Genomic DNA, 21,539 nt, shown 5'->3' with positions numbered 1-21,539 from the left:
TCCACTGACGTCGTATCAGAGATGAAATTTGGAGACTTCTGCATCTGAACAGCTTTGTAACATTACAAAATCTGACAAGTACGCTCACCTTACACAGTAATTGTTCAGGTGTGAGGAAGTGAAAAACCTATAAAACCACAAATACATCTAGTAAACATTTGTCTGAACATTGCCCTCATTTTTAACCTCTGTCCACGACGGCAGAAACTGACTGGAGAAGCAAATAACATCTGGTGACAACTCAGTGTTCTGCTGGGAAACATTTGGACCTGGCATTCATTAATGTGGATGTTACTTAGACGTGTACCACCCACCTAGACCAGACCAGGCACCCCCACCCCATAGCAATGACACTCCTTGATGGCAGCAGCCATCCCCAGCAGGATGCAGCCTGACACAGGCACACACACAAAAAAAAGGTTTAGGAACAACTCAAAAAAATATGAAAAACACCACAAGGTGTTGACCTGGCCTCCAAATTCACTAGATCCCAAACTGATCAAGTATCTGTGGGATGATCCACAGAGGCCCCTCCCCTCAACCCATAGGACCAGACACCACAGGACACCCTCAGAAGGCCCATGTCCATTCTCTGATGAGTCACAACTGTTTTGGAGGCACAAGAGAGACCCAATATTAGGAAGGTGGTCATAATGTTATGCCTGATCAACTCTAGGCCGAGACATGGTGCCTCATTGTAATTTCTTAGCATGCTAACATTTCCTGATTTGACCACAAATAAAACACAGTCATTTTGCAGGTATTTAGCCATAAACCATAATCTGAAATTGGATCCAATGATGTAACTGTGACAAAAAGGTAGAAGAAAAGATACTCTGATACAGTTCTTCCCATGGGGAGCGTGAATATTGGCACCAAATTTCAACTTTACATCTTTAAGTTGAGAAATATTTTAAGGGATATATAAAAACGTTCTGTAGGTTTTTTCAATAGTAATTGCAATACTTCAGTCTGAACCAAAACATGGCTCCGGCCGACCGACCAACCGCCATCAGCATCCAGATGCCGACACAAGACACTTCGCAATTAAGGCCTCCGAACACCCGAGCGGACTTCAAATAACAGCAACCTTCCTCAAATTTCCACGAGGCAACCCAATCTCCCCCCTCCGCCTCCAACCGCGGTGCACCTGGAACAAATGTGCCAGTCAAATGGAGCGTGGTGGTCAAACAGAGGGTGTTTCTGTGTGGGAAGAGGCAGCGGCAGGAAACACAGGTGCCCTGTGTCGGAGCGGCCTATTAAACAACACACGGAGCCCGAAGGCAGGAAGCTGCTATTGACTGGGAGACATCAAGAAAAACGCACCTTTCAAAGCACACATCCAACACTACACACACACACACACACCGAGGTGGATAAAATCTTCAGGTATCAGGTACTGCCCCGAGGGAGAGAGCTGACCTGCGGAGGCCTGGGGAGTCAAACACCTCATTCAACATCACACAGACTCAGCGATTGTGCTGATTTACCCCAGAATTGCACGCGGTAGATGAAAGATCCCTCGGTAAACAAAGAACAGATGTAAATAGTCACAGATTTGGAATAAAACGCTGCAGTTAAAATAGTTTTTCCCGCACGGTGAAATGAGATAAGATGGAGGAGATAAGCTCACAAGCATTCCCTCTCTCCCTCTGCGCTCTCAATGTCACATTAACCCGTGCAGTTTCTGACTTCCAGCGTGTTTGTCCTGCATCTGAAAAGCTGCCGAGTCTGCGCCCGAGGAGTGTTGTCAGAGGCAGGAGTGTGTGTGTGTGTGGAAGAGGGCAGAAAGAGGTCATGCGTTGACATGCCCTTAAGCAAGGCACTTGCTTTGACTCTTTCAATGAGAGGCTCCTTTACCGGATAAAAAGGGAGCATTTGTAAAAGGGCTGCGGAGAGGCATTCTTGTTTGGTCTGGGTCTGATTGGCAAATAAAATGAAAAGAAAAATGTCTAGCCACGAGAGAAGAGCCACACTAATGAGTGCGAGATTCCACTAGCGAAATATATCGAGTGCGCTCAGCGCTTTGCGATTGCAGGACGTCTGGTGTGAGTGGACGCTGGGTAAGAGCAGGGGAGGACAAGAGCGGGGTTAATGTCTCGGCGAGAGAGGCGACCGGAGTCTGAGTGGGAAAACAAAACTCCTGAAAGGGCCGCAAAGAGACTTGAAGGGCCCTGGACAGTGAACGCGCCATCACAGCTGTAGCAGCAGCAGTCAAGAGCAGAGGATGAAGGCTGAGAATCTGAGGAGGAGGAGGAGGGAGGACACCGAGGGCGAGACAAACAAAAAAAATAAAAGTTTTTTTTCCAATAGCCCAAGTGGGAGACATCAAGTGTTAGAGATAAAAAAAAGTAACAAGTAGAGCGTGCGAGGCGTCAGCAGCAGATGGAGAACGAGCATCAGGAGGAGCGTTGAAGGCCGGAGATAAGCCAGGGGATGAATGCGGCCGTTTACAGTAGAGTTTATGTCTGCTGGCGCTGTTTTCAGGTGTTTGTGGCTCATATACAATGAGCCTTTCAGCGCCAGTGTGGATGTTGAGCAATGTTCAAAGCGGCAAAGTGTGTGAGGGGGAGGAGAGAAGCACTAAAATAAAAAGGAAGGAGAAAAAGTGACCTTACGAGTCGGGGGGATCTTTTTTGGAGGCCGAGCTGGACAAGGCCCTAATGATCACTACTTGAGCTCTTGCCTTTTTAATTACCCAGCCAGGCCTGACTGAGTCGCACAAAGCTCGAGAATGGAGTGGCGCAGATGGAACAAAAACAGGGCAGTTCCTCTGGAAGGATGCCCTCTGAACCCAGCAGCTAACGCAGCCCCTGCTGCTCCAGCCGCTCATTGTTGTTGCTGGAGAGGAGGAGAGAGACGGCACTCCGAAAACAAGGCCACCACCACCGCCGCTGAAGTCATGCTCCGCAGGCCAAGTGAGGAGAGCTTTCGGTTGGAGAGCTCCTTCCGTGACGCCGGCGCCAAACGAGCACCTTCAGAGCCGAATGTGGCCCAGACTGTAACGTATTAGTTAAGATTACGGTTTGATCCGACAAGAAAGCGGCGCTAACGGCCGCCTGCTCCTGTAGCGTTTTCGTCACAGGCCCGAGAGCATGTAGGTTAGCGGAGACGGCGTCGCCTTTCAGCGCGCTGGGCCCTCTCAAGGTGCTGTGACGGCCCCGGGCCCCTGTCAGTCACGCAGGCCAATCAGTCTCCCTCATCTGCAGAATCTGACTTTATCTTAATGAGCTGTTGTTATTCCACTGAATGAATGGAGGCCGCTTCCATTCAGAGGACAACAAGATGAGCATTATCACGTTAAGTAAGCGCCACAGATGATCCATCAGAGTTTCTCCTCATGTTCACCAAGAGGGAAATATCTAAATCCACACCAAGGAGCTACAGGTTGAACTAAACGGCTGCTTGCCTCGCGCCTTGATCCAGTTCGGACTCCCAGACAGGACGGTGTGTCCCTGTCTGTATTGTCTGTGCTCTTCATTGCGTTTCCTATTGTCACATCACATTCCTGTGAGGAGGAATGTGCGCATGTCTGTGTGTGTTTGTTAGGTGTGGGTTTAGAGGCTGAGGGTGGATGGGGCAGGGGTAGGGGGTGGTGGGTTAATTCCAGACATCCTGCTATTATTGTTGATCACCCCAGGTCGACTGCTGCTCGACATGTCAGGCTGAAAGACCACAAACTAGGACCCCGTGCCGCTGAGAGCGATCGCACATACCGCCGCTGATCAGATTAATAGTTTCCACACTAAACTGAATGAGCGACTTTAAAGGTCAATGGAAATTTAGCCCGAATTTCTTTGCGTGAGGATCTCCGTTTCAGAGTCCAGTGGATGTTTTATAAGCTACATTACTTCCCGTCTCTCTCCACTAAAATAAAGGCACAAAAATAAAGTCCCAAAAGTCCCAAAAACAACTTATTTATTAGATTTGCCGCACTAATAAGCCAAGTAATTCTTGTACACATGTTTGTGTGAGATATCAAAGGTCAGAAAAGCCGGACATGTATTGCTGTGGGATGAGGTTGTTTGTGTCTCTTTAATTGTGGCGATCAATAAGAGGTAAAGGTCTCCGCAATACTGAATGATACATTTATTTTGACTCCTTCATTTTGACAAAATATGTAACAGAGAAATTAATGTCAGGAATGTATAAAGACAATAACTCAATTAAAAAAAAGTGCAATTCGGATTCTTAAAAAAACATTTTAAAAACTAACAGCATGGCACGCCTGTCCCCTTGTTTCATTCTGAGATGCCCTGTACTACAGCACCCTCTTGTGGTACAAATGTTAAAGACAGGCTTTTGTCTATGCCCAACCTTATACTTAAATGTTTATGCTAAAAAAAAGACCAAAATACTAACAAAACTAAATAAATTAGGTCCAAACATTTTAGATCATTCCGTGAATGAATCAGGGTTTCCACTCTGTCCAGAGAGCGGTTAAGCGTCATGGATTCCCTGAGGTTTATTTTTGTAAAAGTGCACAGGATAAAAAAAAAAAAAACTCTAAAATGAAAGAAACTTGCAGAGGCAGTTTGTGACTTTGGTGTTTCAACAAACTGAAAAGTCCCGTCAGCTCCCAGCAGGAAATACATGAAGTAAATCTCCATTTTCAAACGGCCATTAACCGGTCATCCTACCGTACCTCAGGCCTCTTTATTGAATCGAGGAATGATGGCTTTGCGGTAAGTCCGTCTCTCAGAGATATTGCGCCTGACTTTGATCACAGTCGGAGGAGCTATCTCCAGCTCCAGAGATGGGCTGGAGTGGGACTTTTTCAGGGCGCCCTCCTCCTCTTCCTCATCCCCGACAGAGTCCCCACACACAGCTTTGTCGAACTGGTTCAAGTCCGCGGTGCCCAGCTCACTGCTGTCCGCCTTCGTCACGCTCATCCAGGCCTCCAGCACCTGGATGTAGCTCTCATATCGACACAACTGCGGGAGTTTTGAACAACAGACAAGAGTCAACCACGGGTCCTTTTTACAGCTTCGCGAACACTTTGAGTCACAACGCTGTCATTACCTCATGGTGCAGGTACTCTGCTCTGACACGATGCTCCTCCAGATCCTTGGCTTTGGCTTTCTTGCCCTCTGGTGGGTTTTCCTGCAGGTAAGTCAGGTCTTCCTTGAAGGACTCCAGCATTCTTGTGTGAGACTGGAGCTGACGTTCCTGCAAACAGATGCAAACAGAAAAAAAGTAAGAATAGTAAGAGGAGCCGCAACTTAGCTTCACATAGGCACAATATTACATCTTTTGCAATGCTTATCTGTATGAAACAATGCATACCTGTATCGTCCTTGTAATAAACAAGAGGTCACACACAAGTAAAGGAACATTTGACCTAATTCCACTTTAATAAAAATTAGACAATCTACAAAAACATTAAACTGGTCAAACTTATTAAATATTGCAGTTCCTCAAATGGCCACTTGAGGCGGGCTTCAACAACAACTCAATCCTCATAGACCTCCATGTTAACGTGGTCAAATTAATAGCAGAAATAAATATATTCACAGGCTATTACAAATACAGTGTTGGCCTCTATAGATTTCCACATTCATGACAACTGTATGAGGGGTGAATTGTTTTTATAGGTCATTGGTTTTAAATTATATCAAGGGTTAAAGTTACGGATGATTAAGAGTGCCTCAGTGTCTGTTTTTAATCACCCGCCCACCTCGGCTCCGCTCGCACGCCACCTCTTTGCCTGTTTTTGAATTAGCCATTATAGATTCAAGCACTGCCAAGATGGCGATGGCCGGAGCAATAAGTTTCTGAATCACTGTGGGTGACGCCTGTCTTGATATACAGTCAGACCTGTAGCTAATGGAGGCTTCTGTTAGCTTCCATTAGCAAACAATAACGTGCGCTTTAACTGCAATTGCCATAGGTAGCACTGCTGCTACTGTTCAGATGGAAGTTATATTTTCACTTTAAAGAGATAAACTGGATTGTCTCAGATGAATGTGATTAACGGTAGCTAGTATCTTTCCTGTCGTGTTTTGATGCTGATGGTAAATCCATAAAGTAAGTGGTGCCTAATTTTAGTCAGCATGACTAAAAAGAAAGTATGACAAAAGTAAAAACATTCAAATAAACCTATCTGATCAAGGTATAAATAAAAATAACTTTCAGTAGTACATAAATGAGTGCGTACCAGATTGTGAGCCGTCTGTGAGACGGGAAGGATCGGCCTGCAGAACCTCCTCTGAGAACCGACAGCGGCGGGGAACGGAGGAGACGACTGAAGAGCCGAAACCAAGTTGATGCGGCTGATCCACGAGTTCATCTCCGCTTTGGACCTTGGAGAGGAACACCAACAGGTTCTCACTGACACTGAGACTCTTAAATGCACACACACTCACGTTAACTTGCTCGATCAAGCTGCGACTCACGAGGCTTGAAAGAGGAAAACCCTCCAATCGGCCGTCTGCAATCGGAAGACGTGCGGCTTCTTGGTGTAATCAGCTGCCGGCTCGGCCAGAGAGTGATGCACGCTCACCACCTCCTCGCTGGTCTGCTGATCCCGCCGATAATTATCCTGACACACAAAATTAATGATGAGAAGTTATAATCACAGAAGATACTACATTATATTCTGATACTCAAACCAGGTGTTGCTGACCTTCTGTAGGTAAAGGACCATTCCTTTCAGCACGCCATAGAAAGTCTTCCAGCCTCTCTTACCCCACGGTGCTGCCACACAGAAACATTCAACAGACGCACAAAGATCAGTTAGTTACAGCACTGACAATCAAGATCCTTATTGTAAGTTAGCTATATTATAACATGTTGTGTACGGCGGTTTACTGGAGTAGCTTTTTTAGCCTATCACATCTACAACTCGCTGATCTTTTTTATAGATAAATGTTCTTTTGCCACCTTCCTGTATTGGTATAGGTCTCTCTTGTGCCTCCAAAACAGTTGTGTCTCATCAGAGAATGGACATGGACCTTCTGAGGGTGTCCTGTGGTGTCTGGTAACAGTTAGTGGGGGCCTTTGGGTGCTATGGGTTGAGGGGAGGGGCCTCTGTGGATCATCCCACAGATACTTGATCAGTTTGGGATCTAGTGAATTTGGAGGCCAGGTCAACACCTTGTGCTGTTTTTCACGTTTTGTTGAGTTGTTCCTAAACCATTTGTGTGTGTGTGCCTGTGTCAGGCTGCATCCTGCTGGGGATGGCTGTCACGTTATGCCTGATCGGTGTATTTCCTATGTACTTGTGTCACACTCACTGCGTTTGCCGTCGATGTCAGCGAGAAGCTTTCTCTGGAGAAAACCCTGTTTGAACACGGAGGCCTTCTTGTCATGAGGAACATCCTGGAAGGGGTTGGCTTTTGAACGCAGCGGCGCGTCTGCGCCTGTATCGTCATCCCCCAACACAGTGTTCAGCTCCTTGTCATCACTTCAACACAAAATGGAAGAAGAGTGAGGTAATGAGGTACAGCATATGTGAACTGAGGATCAATGAAGAGCTGATTTCACTTACACAGCCCACTCCAAAGCTTCACTCTTTATGGAGTTGTAAAGACTCTGCAATGCACATAAAGAGAAAAAGGTTAGTTTTTGGATTTTCTTCTACATCAAATTAAAGTCTGTGATCGGATTACTTTCAACAGGTCCTTGCTGAAGTTTCCTCCTTCATTCATCCCATCCAGGTTGGACACAAACTTCGAAGACGACATGGATTTTCCTACATGCTGTTAACAGACACAAAACACCTGGTGAACGGCGCACTGACTGTAGCGGTGCAGTGCTATGCCAAAACAAAATTTACGACGTCATCAGTCATTTCTCACGAATGCCTCTTACCTGCCCATGCAAGTCAGTGTTGAGAAGCATCACAGCACATGTCAGAGCCAACACGGACCCTAAGGATATATATATATATATATATATATATATATATATATATATATATATAAAAAAAGAAAGGAAACAGATAATGACAAATGTTACATGTGAGGCCTTGCTGATGCATCTTAAGAGGACGACACAACAATAAACACCTGAAGAGGAAAAGGACTCCGGGTTGCACTGATGGAAGCGGCAGGAGAAATGCTGCAGCACGCGCTCCCTCTCCTGGGTCTCTCCAATCAGTATCACCACTTTCAGAAAAGACCTGAGGAACGGAAACAGAAAGGAAATAAAAATATTACACAATGTTTTTTCTCGTAAGAGGCGTCGGTGCCAAGCTCCTCCTCTGTAATTCTCACCTCAGGGCGTGATCCAGAGTTTGGCCGGTGAAGTCAAAGAATTTCAAGTATTCCTCTCCAACAGCATGGCTAAAGTCATTACTGAACAGGAAGAGAAAACACATTCGGTGTCAGCGTAACAGATTGTACAATCATCTAGAGGCCAATATTTTGACATCAATATTGAGCCAATATTTTGGGATTGATGTTGTTATTGAATCAGCATCTTTGTATTTAACTTTTACATTATACAACACAAGTTTAGTGCCAGTGATCGGGATTAATTGTTTAATCTGTAGGCACAAGGAAATGAAGAACAAAAAGGAAACGTCACTCAATGAATGACTTAACAATTTAGAGGAACTAATTTATGCAACTCAAGCTGCCAAAAAAAGTCCAGAAAACTGTAACATTTAACTAGAAATAACTATATTTCTTACTTTAAGTACGTATTAAAGTAACAACAGTAATCCCAATGCCAGCTTATTAGTTGCCCATTAGTATCAGTCAATTTGTGATGATATTTAAGTATGAATCATGGCCAGTGTTTGTGTTGTGTGACTCAGACAACCCATTTAATACTCCATACACGCCGATCAGCCACAACATTATAACCACCGGCAGTAGAAGTAAATAACAATGACCATCTTTTGTCCCACGACGCGACTCAACAGCCTCTTTCATTTGGATCTCGGCGCCTGTTAATCGCCGCCTTCAAATGGTGTCGTCGCGCCTACCGAGTTCATGTTAAGGCGTGAGCGTATCTTCTCATACACCAGACTTCCCATAGCTGCAAGCTCACCAGTTCCATATGAAGGCAGCGAGTGACACTGACTTTCTGTTACTTTGCGACGCGTTTCTAGCCGAGATCACACCGCTCGCATCACCAGTTGACTCTGAGCAGTCGTTTTCACAGGCTGAGCCGCCCACCCTGCGGTGCGAGAAGTCGTGGGCAAAAGAGCTTCACCCGGTCTTTGAAAGTATTTCTATTGATTTGTCAAATTCTGGTGACTGATCGTTCAATTTCAGTAAAGTAAAACTGATAAAACCGTGATTTATTCTGGTGGCTACGTGACTGAAATTCGAAAGGGCCATGAACTGAAGGCATGGTGGGCTATTTCCACCTTAAATGAGCTTTTACTCTGGTCTGGGCTACTTTACTGTCAGTTATAATTACTGACATTGAGCTCTATTGTTGTTTTTTTAGTGTGTGAGCTCCTGAAAGCAGCAGAAACCACTTCTGAAGCCGCAGTGTCCAGAACTCCACTAGCTTTCAGTTACAAAGAAGGAAGATTAAAATATATTTATATACACATATGAGCTTACTCTTTGTCTAAGTGCTTCACCACGTCCGCACGCTGAATCCCGTCCAAATTAAAGAGCTGCTCGGCGAGTCGGTGAGCCTTCTCTCTGTCCACGCCGCCTCCGTTCATGTGAGGCACTGCCGTCTCCAGGGGTTTGGGCTGCGCTCCGTTTGCCACGACCGTCAGCACACCTCCGTCCACCTCGTCAGGCCGCTCTGACGTGTCAACTTGGTCGTCCGCCTGGACTAACTCGGCCTCCTCTGTCTGCTGCGGGACCTCAGTCTCGGGAGACGGCTGCTCTGTTACGTCTGACTCATTTGTCTCCTCTGATTGCACAAGCTGCTCCGAGAGCGTTGGCTGAGACGAGTCGGTCATTTTCAGCGACTGCTCATTCTGCTCCGACGGCTCCGTCTGTTCTTGCTGCTCTGCTGCTCCGGCCTCAACGCAAACTGCCTGCTCCGTCTGAGTAGACTCCTCTGACTGCTCTGCTGGTTGGTTTGACTGATCTGTCAGCTCCATCTCTGGCGACTGTTCCAGATGTTGCGGCTCTCCTAACTGGTCCTCCGGCTGATGTGACACTTCTGCAGGAATCTCCTCTGGCTCTTCTGTCGTCTCAAGTTGCTCTGACGTCTCAGGCAGCGGCGAAGCCTCTCTGGCCGGTGAAGCCGCTTCGTCGCAGTCTTGTTGCTCTAAACAAATTGTCTCGTCTGGTTTTTCAATCACCTCTGGGATCTCTTGTCCATTTTCTATCCTCGCCTCATGTTCCGCCTCCTGTACCGACGCTTCTTCACTGCTGTCCACGGCCTCTAACTGATCAGGGTCCACGTTCTGATCCACATCTTCACACATCTCCAGCTGTTCAGTCTGGTCTGTGAGTTCTTCATGCAACGGCTCCGGTACACCTTCGTCCTCTTCAGACTCGGAGGGCAGAGCTTCCTCCAAATCCTCCGGCTGTTGCAGATCAGTTAGCTTATCTGGGTTTATAGTTGGTCCGGCGTCATCAGTTAGCAGCGGCTCTGCAGGCACCTCCCTGGAAAGTATGGATAAAGCAGGGTGGTTGAAGTTAAAACAGCACATAACACTTTCAATATTGTGCAGTATTACTTTGTACTCTTTTATTGTAGGTTACGAGCGAATACTTACTAAATTTATCGTATTGTTACTACTATTCTACTAGGATTTAGTGCTTTAGTCTTATTTTTTTCTGCTCTGCTCTTTTCTCATCTGGCACAAGAAATTGTTCTTATCTCAACGACTATTTTAAGGCAGGACAGACGTGGTTATTTTAGTCAAAGCTCTTCCTGTATGCATTAAGCTCATTTTTTTTGAGAAAAAACTTTTCAACCGAACAAGGAAACAGCTGAAAGTATTTTGTGGAGGGAAGAAATATCTTCCAACTGTCTACTTGGCTAACCTAAACCTGCATTTGCAAATTGATCCACTAGACTAATGTTAGCTTAGCAATGCTACTAGCTGACGTTAGACATATATATATATATATAGATATGTCCTTTTAAATAAATTTATCTTGCCTTTCTTTACAGTTTGTTTTATAGCTAATAACATTGTAAATAGTTAACTATTGTAGTGGTATGGTGCTACAAAACTGATTGATATTAGCAGCCACCAGGAAAGTAAAGTTATATACAATAAAAAAAGGATTTGAGTTAACGTGCTTTAAAGAAGTTAATTAGTTTTTCGTTTTCATATGGTGCTGAAATCCACCTCAGGATACTTTCACAATTTATCGTCTCCAACCACAACATGCAGGAAATGGTACACCATGGGAATGACTAAGCCCCATGCTCAGTAACCTTTTTACTAATGATAATAATACTTGTTTAAAGAATGTGGGAACTGAATCGAGGGTTAGGGTTGGGTCAGATATGGTTGCAATTCCTGTATATGTTTTCTCCAATTTGTATGTGAATGCCCTAAAAACAAAACTGAGAGCACAAACTTGAAAAACATGTTCATTACATAACTACATCCTGACTAGGTTTTGATAGACAGCTAAATAAATAAAACATGCGCCTGTGACAACCTTATTTACATGTTGAAAACGAAGCACACAGGCACTTTTTTTTAGAAAACCAAGTGAATCAGTATTGATTCAGTGTCAGCACGGGTTTAATATTTTTTCCAGTATTTTACCATTAATTAATCCCTTAGTTTCTCTCTGGGTTTACAGTTTATACACATTTCCTGTTCCCCTTCCTTGAGTCCATAATACTCACACGTCTATCAGACAGCCGTCACTTTTTGCCTCTTCGCCTTCTTCGCTGCAGGACTCATTTGTCACGTTTTGCTCGTCTTCTACCTCGTCCCCTTGTTCGCTGTTCTCCTCTTCAGCCTCAACAGTGCCTTCTTCCTCCGAGTTTCCCTGTCCAGTCAGCAAAACGTCGGGCTCCTCCCGTTCCTCTTCTGGTTTCGACTCTACGAAGCTGTCCAGCTCATCCTCCGAGCCTTGGATCTCCTCAACAGTATCGATTACGCCCTCAGTTTCAAAAGGATCTGAAGGAACGAAGTGTCCCTCCTCCTCCTCCTCCTCTTTCTCCTCCTCCTCCTTCTCCTTGTTCTCCTCTTCCTCCTCCTTCTCCTCTTCCTCCTCCTTTTCCTCCTTCTCCTCTTCCTCCTCCTTTTCCTCGTTCTCTTCCTCCTCCTTTTCCTCGTTCTCCTCCTCCTCCTTTTCCTCGTTCTCCTCCTCCTCCTGTGAGACTGTCCTCAGTGGGATTTCTGGAAGGAAAATTGTTTACAAATGGTTGAACAGAGCATAAACTCAATATTATTGCTGCAACAAACCAAGAATAATGAATGCTGGCGAAACAATCCATTTACCACCTATTTAAAGGTGGTAAATGGTCTGAGCTCTGAGCAATACGTACCGCTATTACCGTCTAACAGCTCATGTGCTGAATCTTCCTTTTCCTCTGTCTCCGGCTCTTGATCATCAGCAGCATCACATGTCTAGAAATTGCAACACAGGCCATTGAACATGAGAGAAAAACTTGTGATTGCCAGTGGGTTCAAGAGTAGGAAGTCTCATCTGACCAACATGTCATCTGTTCAAATCCTCCAACCTTCGCCCAACCTACTGCAGAAACCCAAACAAGTGTTTCTGAAAGGCATAATGACTAAGGTGGTGAAGCCAACGCTCGGTGAAGGAGGAGTTAATGACACAGGAAACTGTCTTATCTTAAGAACAATCTAAAGGTGACTATATTTATATCGATGAACACACACAGAAAATGAGAAAATTCCAAATAAGACCAGCGAGCTCATCATGTCCTCACATACCTCTAAGTCATTTCCTGTCCGCTCAAGTTCTGAACTCAGAAGCTGTGAATCAAATCCTTGTTCCTCTTCGGCCTCCTGTGTGAAATGCTCAGCGTGAGCGTCTTGAGGCTGGCACAGAGACGGGGAAATGGCGTCTAGCGTCGTCACACTGCCGGGGTCCAGCTCATTGGCCCAGCCGCTGTCAGTCTCTGGTAGGGGCGTTTCTGCAGAAGGGTCGGGCATGTCCCATTGCACCGTAGCACACGACAACGGAGGACAGGTGAAGCTCATGGGCCGCACCGGCCATATTATTTGCTCACACTGCTCTGCGTCAGAAGTTGGGTATTCAGCCTCTGGGACCAGACTGATCTGATCTGTCCCGTGTGCTTTGTTTATCTTCACCTCCGTCTTATCCCACACTTCGGCCTCCTGTTCTCCATTGATGTACAGGAGGTCTATAGGGGTGTCCTGCTGAGGCCCCTGAAGAACTGAATCCACATTATCTGGCAAAGAGAAGTTTTCCTCCTCCATTAGCGTCTCTCAGTCAGTTCAGTTGTCTGTACGTTTTGGTGAAGCGTCGTGTAGTTACAAAACGTTCTCTGCAGCAGGATGAGGGGTTTTCATTTTGTCACGACCTCCTGACATACACTTATCTGCAACTAAAGATTAAAAAACAACGACAAAAAACCATTAATGTTAAAAAATTAAATCAACCACACCCCCATCTGAAGCAACATGAGAGATCACTTCCTCAAGTTTTGGGTCAGAATTGTACAATAGCCTAAACAGACTTGAAAGTCATCTTTGTCAGCTGTTAGATGCTGATACGTTACAAAAATACTTTTAGGGAACCTCCGGGGAGAACGTCCGATTTGCTGACAGACAAAAAAGCCATTGATGAAATTCTGAGAATTAAAGGTTATGGACTTTCTACACCATCGTTGTCGATTACTTTGTACAAGAGTTCATTACATTTTAAATTTAACTCACCATCCGCATGGCAAAAATAATCCAGTTATTGTCTGTTTTTTAGCCCATCCTGTTCAATTCTCTAACTTCTTGGTGTTGCAGATGTGCAGAGCAACATACAAGTGAAATGTCACAAAAGCACATTTGTACTTCCTGACCACAAAAATCAGCCAAGCAAGTGAGCAAGAGAGACAGAAGGAAAGAGAGCGAGGTAGAGGTGTATGTCGTGGATTGAGAATCGAGGCAGAGGGTGGGGTTGAAGCCTTTGCCTCTGGTGAGCAGTTTAACCGTCTATGTCGTGTGTTTGTCATTATATCACCACTGTGACCCTGGCTGATGGATGAAACCACGCTGAACTAGAGCCTGGACTTGTGTGTTATGAACACAAACAAAAAAAAAAGGACATGTCTCCCAGCAATGGCCAAGGCCAGGCAACAAACAATCTGCAACAAAGAGTTTGTGGTTTTGCAGGACATAAATAAAGCTAAAATATCACCTTCATCTGTCTCTTCCTCTCTCAAGTGCACATCTTTCTCTAACTCTCTGTCTATCTTTTCTATTCTGTTCACGTCACGCAACCAACATCCGGGACAGACTTCGACCACATTTCCTGTGTGGGTGCTAACTTCTCAGTTCCTGTCAGGGTGCAGCAGCAACTGCTAAAGTAACAAAAATTAACAAAGACTCACACAAAGGCCTTCTGTAAATAAAATGCTAAACCTGAAATAAAAAAAACAATGCGATTAATGTCTCTCTGCTGTTTTCCCAGTGAGGTGCTGGGAATTACAAGACATCATTTCATAATTATTCGGAGCACTGGAAGATATCACTGTTCCAGTTTCAATCTCTCTGCAGTCCTTGATAAATATTGAGTGTTTCACCTAACAACACAATTAATCCCCTGAGTGCGATGTTATCTTTGGCGACTGCGATGATGTCTCCAACAGAGAAAACAAGAACAAAACTGGATATTTTCAGCAAGACATCATTGTCCTTAGACACAATTGCAGTCTGCCTAAATGGAGAATACAGAGAGAAGTTGCTTACAGTGCATGGGAAGTTTACACAGACCATAACATGCTATGGAGGATGGTTAACACAGCGTTAAAGGAGAAGTACAAAAATAAGAGAGGAAAAAGTAAGAATGAGGAACACAGCTGTAATAGGTAAAGCGAGAGTTGTGAAAGAACATAAATATGAGCATGTATCGTCATAAAAGCTACAAAGTGAGTGCAGCACAGACGTCAATTTGAGCCAGGAACTAAAAACAAGAGTCCTATCAGGAGAAGTGTTTTTTTTTTTTTACTATGCAGCATGACTTACCCCCTCCAGGCTCTTTAAAGCAGCATCATATGATCAGCCAGCGTGTGAGGTTTTAAGTCAAGTCTGGTGGGAGGGAAAAAGCACACCACTGTGTTACACCGGGTTCGCACCGCTGTCAAAGAGCTGTGCATTCACAGACACATTCACTCCACGTACACACGCACAGAAGCATACAAACTACCCTCAGTTGTTTCAGCCTGCAGCGAACAACAAATATCCGCTCTCTTTCAGCCAGGCAGTCTTTTTGCCTCCCGTGCGACTTACATACACAATGCAAGCCCTAGTCTGGACTGGGTCCTCTTCCTTCGTCTTCATGCAGTCTGTCCATGTTGGATACTTCTACGCGTCGGCTTACGTCTCCCCTCTGTCCTGTTTTCCTCCTAGCAGCAAATTGGAGGAGGGATAAAAGGGGAAAGCTGCTGACAGGCAACAAAGAGGAAGAAAAGGTATATTGTGATTGGCAAATGAGTCAGGAGCTCAAAGACACCTGAGAGGCCTCAGCCCACGCCCACTGGCCCCGGAGGCATGCAAGCACACACATACAGTACAGAGGAGAGGAGTGGCTCAACTAGCTTCATTCCTGCACATGACACCATGTGGTAAAACCAGAAGGTGACCAGATTGTCTGCGCTCAAGTCATTAGTTGTGTTTGTTCTGGTTTAAAGGCAGAAGAGCCTGTTTCGTGCATACAAGACATTTTTAAATTGTTATTCATAAGTTCAAGGCAACATTCTTCTTCGTCATTGACTCTAATTAGTATTTAATAGCATTTAACGTGTATCATCAGTAGTATGAGCAAGCATTAAAGGGAGCATCATTGTTAGCAGACTAGCACACAAGCTAGTGTTAAAAACCTGGCATAAGCGCCCGTTGCTAATTAGTAATATTACGTAATACGCCGTTTTGACGTTTTTATACTATTATCTTATAGACTTGGCATCATTAGCAGTAGCACTGTTAACACTAACATAATTAGCGCTAAGATTAGAATTGGTATCAAAATATTAGCATTACCTAGCATTTATGTGGGCATCCTTGCAGTTGTGGTAAATTAGTTGCTAGTGGTTGTAGCAGCTGATTTAGTTGTATTGTTAGTAACTGCATTATTAATTAGCAACTTGGTGGTGGTGTAGCGTTAGCTTGCAGTTTTCTTGTTGGTATTTTAAACACAATTTATCGCGGTTATTTGTGTCAACTGTGTCACAATTTGCTAAAAGGCCTCGGCGAAAACGGTTTGCACTCCACACCGGCAGGGGCGCTACGTACCCGGATGTAAATAAGCAACCGCAGCTTTTTTTTTTTTTTCGTTGACGTCACTCTCATGCGACGACCGTCTCTGCTTTGTTTGTTCCGTACACGGCAGCAGAACCGCACACACCCACCTTTTTTTTTTTTTTTTTTAGCAGGGACTTTTAATCGTATACAGACCGTCTGGTGAGTTGTCCACAGTGGCAACCGCTCGGTCTAATATGGCCAAGTCGAGTGATCTGAAAACCTTCCTGGAGTCTTCTCTGAATGAGATTTTTAAAGCGACAGTGAGCGACATCTTGGACTCAGTGGACCGGACCCTGTCCGAGTACAAGGGTACCATACAGAGGATCGAGTCTGAGAACGAGGGCCTGAAGCGGCTGCTGTTAGCGCAGAAGAGCGCAGAGTCTGCTCCAAGTGGTATGATGTGATGGTTTAATGGGTCTGGTGAAGCATCATCCAGTAGTACACAGCATTAAACTGAATGTCTGTAGTGATTAGGGATGCTAGTCAAGTATAATGAGCGATTTGACTCCATCACCAGTTCTAATTTTAGTTTTCACAATTGCCTGACACTTCACAGACAAAACACACAATTGGGCAGTTGAGAAAATAGCCAGCAGCTATAAAAAATAATTAAAATAATAGTAAGTTGCAGCCCTAAAGTGTGACAAATTAGGTTGGAAATAGGTTGAATAGGAAATAGACCGTATTAGAGATAAACAGCTGGTTGCACTTAGTCTCTTTATCCATTAAACCTCACTCAAAGAGGATGAAACAGTGAGATGGCGTCGTCAATAGACCGCCAGTCAAAATAAACGGTTGAAACTGTGATGGAAATATGTCGTTCCTGTTGGTTTCCCCTAGTTGTTTTTATACACGTTAATAGAAATCGCAGAGAACTGTGATCAGGAACCCATGTGATAATTGCGGCAGACATAAATAAGACTGGTGTTAAAAGCTATACATAATTCCGCGCTACACAGCAAATCATAATATGTAACTGTAGCCCCAAAATTTATTGTATTATGTCTAATTTACAGCTTAGGCTTTCAAACATACCGGAGATGCTGTGCACTTCATGAGACTGTAATAGGTTCATCTTGTGATTACTGCTGCCCCCATGTGGGAAAAACAATCAGTGAATGCACCTTTAAATTATGAAGTCAGTCAAGTTTCTATTGCTGCTGTCGGCTAATCAAACACTTTATCATCTGCACTATGGCATGCACCGTTTTGTTAATTAATAATATCCTTGAATCTTCACAGATGCACGTGAAGACGATGCCCCTGAACAGTTTTCACCAACAGAATGGAACAACCGTCCCATCAGCTCCACGCAGCGTACGTTCAAGATGTCCATATGCAGCAGTGACAAGAAGAGCTTCAGGAGGAAGCATAAAGGCAAGACAAAGGAGAGCCTATCCTCTACCTCCCTTTTTATGCAGATTAATCAAGTAGTAGAGCAACCATCAGGGGGTTTTGTGCCGACATCTGTAAAACCGGAGCCGGACCTGGATGAAAGTAGTGCTATTGACCTCTCTCAGTCTTCAGCGCTTCTCAATCTGACAATGAAACCAAAAAAAAACGAGAGCATCTGTACCAGTCGTGATGCATACATGCCATCTTCAGGCCATGAACAAGACTCCGCAGGCAGCGATAGTGATGTTAAAGTCACCATTGTTTCTGACGGCTACATGCACGATGGAGACGATGGAGAGTTTATTGAGCCTGGGGAAGAAGAGCAGAATGGGGTGATGCATTATGGTAACGGTGACAGTTTCTTTGAGCAAGAACTGAAGTATGCATTGAGTTATTCCCCAGAACCAGAGATTGAGGCAGAAGAAGCAAGCGGACAGGTCGTGGAGCCAGATGTAGCGACGCCTAAGAAAAATGATTTGCCAGCTGTTCCTGCTGAGGAGGTTTTAGAAGTTCGTGACGACTTTCTTCGTTGTCCCTCCTGCCCTAAAACATTCAGTCGAGCCACCTCGCTCAACGTCCACATGAAGACTCACAGTGGGGAGAAGGCTCACAACTGCAGCTACTGTGGTAAATCCTTTGGTCGGGCCGATCTCCTCAAATCCCACAAGCGTACCCACACGGGAGAAAGACCATACAGCTGCAACATCTGCAGCAAAACGTACGCCCATCCCAGCCAGCTCAGGATACATAAACGCGTCCACACTGGAGAGAAGCCGTATCCCTGCACACACTGTGGGAAGCGCTTCAATGAGCACAACCAGCTCAAAGTCCACTTGCGGACTCACACGGGGGAGAGGCCTTACAGCTGCAAGGAGTGTGGCAAAACATTCAGCAATGCAGGAAACCTGCGTATACATGAAAGGATCCACACCGGCGAGAAGCCATATTGTTGCGCTCAGTGCGGGAAAAGGTTCAACGGCTTGGGTGACCTCAAAACACATTATAGGATTCACACCGGAGAGAGGCCATACATGTGCGAGCTGTGTAAGAAGACCTTCAGCCAGGCCGGCCACCTCACCATACACATGCGGATGCACACGGGAGAAAGACCGTACAGCTGCAGCGAGTGCGGCAAGAAGTTTACAGTGGCCAGCAGCCTTAAACTGCACCAGAGGACTCACACGGGAGAGAAGGAGTACAGCTGCTCGTACTGCAGCAAGAGCTTCAGCAGATCCGGTCACCTGAAGAGGCACGAGCTGGTCCACACCAAAGAGAAGGTCTTCCTCTGCAGCCACTGCGGGAAGACGTACACAGACCAGTCCTCCCTTAAGAAGCACCTGAAGATGCATGCGGCAAAAGAGCAGAAGGCTCAGGGTGAAGGAAGCACGAGCGAGGCCGAAACAAACCCGGTCCAACCCTCAGCCTCGGAGACACTTTCAGACAGTGAGACAAATTAGACGACAGGAGGGGAGTCAGCCGAGAATGAGTGCTGCTTGCGATTGTGCTAAATAGTCTTAAAGCAAGGTCCACTTTCAGTTTTTTTTTTTTTCCCAGCGCTTTTAAATTTATTTCATGACCAACATCGGCAGATAAAGTTTGATTACATTGTCAAGAAGGTGGTGGTTCAGTTGTCACCGTGTTATTTTCAACATCTTGTTTTACAGCAAGGACGCTAGACAAGAAAGAATATCTCAGATATCTCTTTGATAGATTTTCATTTACACTTACTCTTTCACTTACAAGCACCTAAAACAAAATAGAGTGCTCAAATTGCAAGGCTTTATCTTGCATAGATTTTTTGATCGAGCTGAAAATTGTCACTTTAACAAAGTATCTATTATTTAATTTTGAATTAAATTTGCTGACGCACACAGCCTCAAGAACAAAATGACTCGAAAGGACAAGACGGTGGGAAGACTTGTCAGTGCAACTCAAAGAAAGCTGACGCAGTTTGCTGGTTAAAAAGCCAATGACTGTTACTGAAGACAAGAAGTTTTGTTTTCAAAGCTGTTTGTGACATTTGTGGTACAGTTGAATACACTGTCGTCTAGTCTTTGCTGTGATTTGTTAGGTCCATACATTTATCAATACAGTAAGAAAAAAAAAAAGCTGTATATTACCAAAATGCCAGTGATGTGTTTTAGAAATTACCAACGACTGAATGCGAGTTCTGCCGATGTATATGAATTATCTAAAGTGTTTTTGTTGCGGACACTGAATCCCAGGTTAAGCCTTATATTCTGTAGCCGGTCCCGACGGGGGACCTCCCTTTTGAAAAACAAGGGTCAATTAAAAAAAAAAAAAAAAAACGAACATTTTAATAGTTCGAAAGATTAAGATCTTTGAAAGACGTAAATTAACGAATGATTAATATATTGCTGTAAATAGCTTTAACTATACAGCTAGCAAACTCAAAAAAAAGAAAATAAGTTTGTGGAATAGTGAAAGTAGTGTTGCTACAAATATTCAGTATTATCGACCAGCTTTCACGTGTGAATTTAACGACTGTTTTTGTTTTTTTTAAGCCATGCTGATCTCAACGGCTGTGGAGTGTCTAGAGAGTTGTTAGTTTATTCACTGTAATACCAGGAAACGATTATCACTGACACAAAAGAGAGTAAAACTTCTTGCTGTAGCGACGGCTCGAAATGTAGCAATGTACTGAGCCTTTGCTACGAGGATGTTATCGTGACTTTTGTGTGATTTGTGAGTAAATTAAAGAGAATAAATTAACAGGCGATGTCTTGATGTCGTATTTACTCTTTATATGTATATCAACAGAGGGGTGTATATGAACACATGAACATTCACATACATGCTTACATTATGTGTTTTTATTCAGTGCAATTCAGTAATAACGTTATATACAGTGGAATGAAAAGGTGCTTTGTTTTAAAAGTCCTTGAGACGCGTCTAGAGGTGGAATGGAATCTATCAGCCTGCTCGGAGTCTGCTAAACGACGCTTTATGGGTTCTATATCCATACAGCTGATCTACAGCTCGTCACCCGACTGATACCATCCCTACTGAGAAGCACAGCGGTGGTAGCATCATGCAACGGGGGTGATTTTCAGCAGCAGATGCAGGGACTCTGGTCAAAGTTGAGGGATTGATGAGGTCCTTTGAGAGCAGTTAAGAAAACAGCCTCCAGAGTGCGGTAGCCCAAGGGAAATGATTCCAAGGCACTTTGTTCTTATGGATTATTGAGTGCGGTTTGATTTGAAATTTGCAATTTGTCCATTAAAATGACATCATAATGATTTAAGTTCCGGGAATCCAAACAAAATCGGCCAAGCTTTTAATGCGTTGAAGAGCCACGTCTTTATGGCATTATGAAAATGACTTATGATCAGTGAGAACTTATGATCAGTTAAAGGGGAACTACTGATTTTTACAACCTGGACCTTATTTCTGGCATAAAATACGGTTGTTTACTCATATAACTTTAGTGTCATTTTTAGTCCTTCGGAAGATATTTAGCTCCAGTGGAGCGCCGTGTATATCCATATAGTGGGAGTAACTGGGGCACCGCAACACAGCCTCTAAATAACACATTATCTGCTGCGAAACTCGTTCATTTCATCAATATTTTGTTATGATGCGCTAGTGCTATTCCCTGTTGAGTCCAGAGTTACCTGTTATCATCATCCGGGGTCTGTAGAGTGACCTACTAACCTCTGACCTGGATGATGTCATCTCTGAAGAGGAACATCTGGCCAAAGAACAACAAACCGCTGCATAGATAACAGGTAACTCCGGACTCAACTGGGAATAGCACTGGCGTATCATCACAAAATATTGG

The 21,539-nt window shown here is 44.5% G+C and overlaps 2 protein-coding genes across 3 annotated transcripts; one reads left to right on the top strand and one right to left on the bottom strand.

Annotated features, from left to right (window-relative positions):
- Window positions 1–3,935: 3,935 nt before the first annotated feature.
- LOC311507626 (uncharacterized protein) lies at window positions 3,936–16,301 on the bottom strand. 2 transcript variants are annotated; one of them, XM_084572040.1, is made up of 17 exons: window positions 15,332–16,301; window positions 15,068–15,130; window positions 12,797–13,434; window positions 12,385–12,466; window positions 11,737–12,235; window positions 9,522–10,529; window positions 8,217–8,297; window positions 8,010–8,122; window positions 7,813–7,871; window positions 7,611–7,700; window positions 7,490–7,533; window positions 7,236–7,405; window positions 6,626–6,696; window positions 6,396–6,541; window positions 6,158–6,302; window positions 5,023–5,169; window positions 3,936–4,934 (listed from the first exon to the last, which is right to left on the bottom strand). In XM_084572040.1, the coding sequence occupies exons 3-17, from the start codon at window positions 13,304–13,306 to the stop codon at window positions 4,647–4,649; spliced, it is 3,453 nt and encodes a 1,150-aa protein (XP_084428166.1). In that variant the 5' UTR covers window positions 13,307–13,434; window positions 15,068–15,130; window positions 15,332–16,301; the 3' UTR covers window positions 3,936–4,646. The 2 variants fall into 2 exon arrangements, with proteins under 2 accessions (XP_084428166.1, XP_084428167.1); XM_084572041.1 differs by lacking the exons at window positions 15,068–15,130; window positions 15,332–16,301 and adding an exon at window positions 13,766–13,941.
- A 172-nt stretch (window positions 16,302–16,473) lies between these two features.
- Window positions 16,474–20,738, top strand: LOC311507461 (uncharacterized protein). Its single transcript, XM_084571800.1, has 2 exons — window positions 16,474–16,735; window positions 17,585–20,738. The coding sequence occupies exons 1-2, from the start codon at window positions 16,537–16,539 to the stop codon at window positions 19,192–19,194; spliced, it is 1,809 nt and encodes a 602-aa protein (XP_084427926.1). The 5' UTR covers window positions 16,474–16,536; the 3' UTR covers window positions 19,195–20,738.
- Window positions 20,739–21,539: the final 801 nt, after the last annotated feature.

This window comes from Chelon labrosus (assembly GCF_963514085.1).
Source record: "Chelon labrosus genome assembly, chromosome: 22".
Taxonomy (NCBI): Eukaryota; Metazoa; Chordata; class Actinopteri; order Mugiliformes; family Mugilidae; genus Chelon; species Chelon labrosus.
Note: the sequence above shows the minus strand (reverse complement) of the source record. Positions and strands in the feature narration are given on the sequence as shown.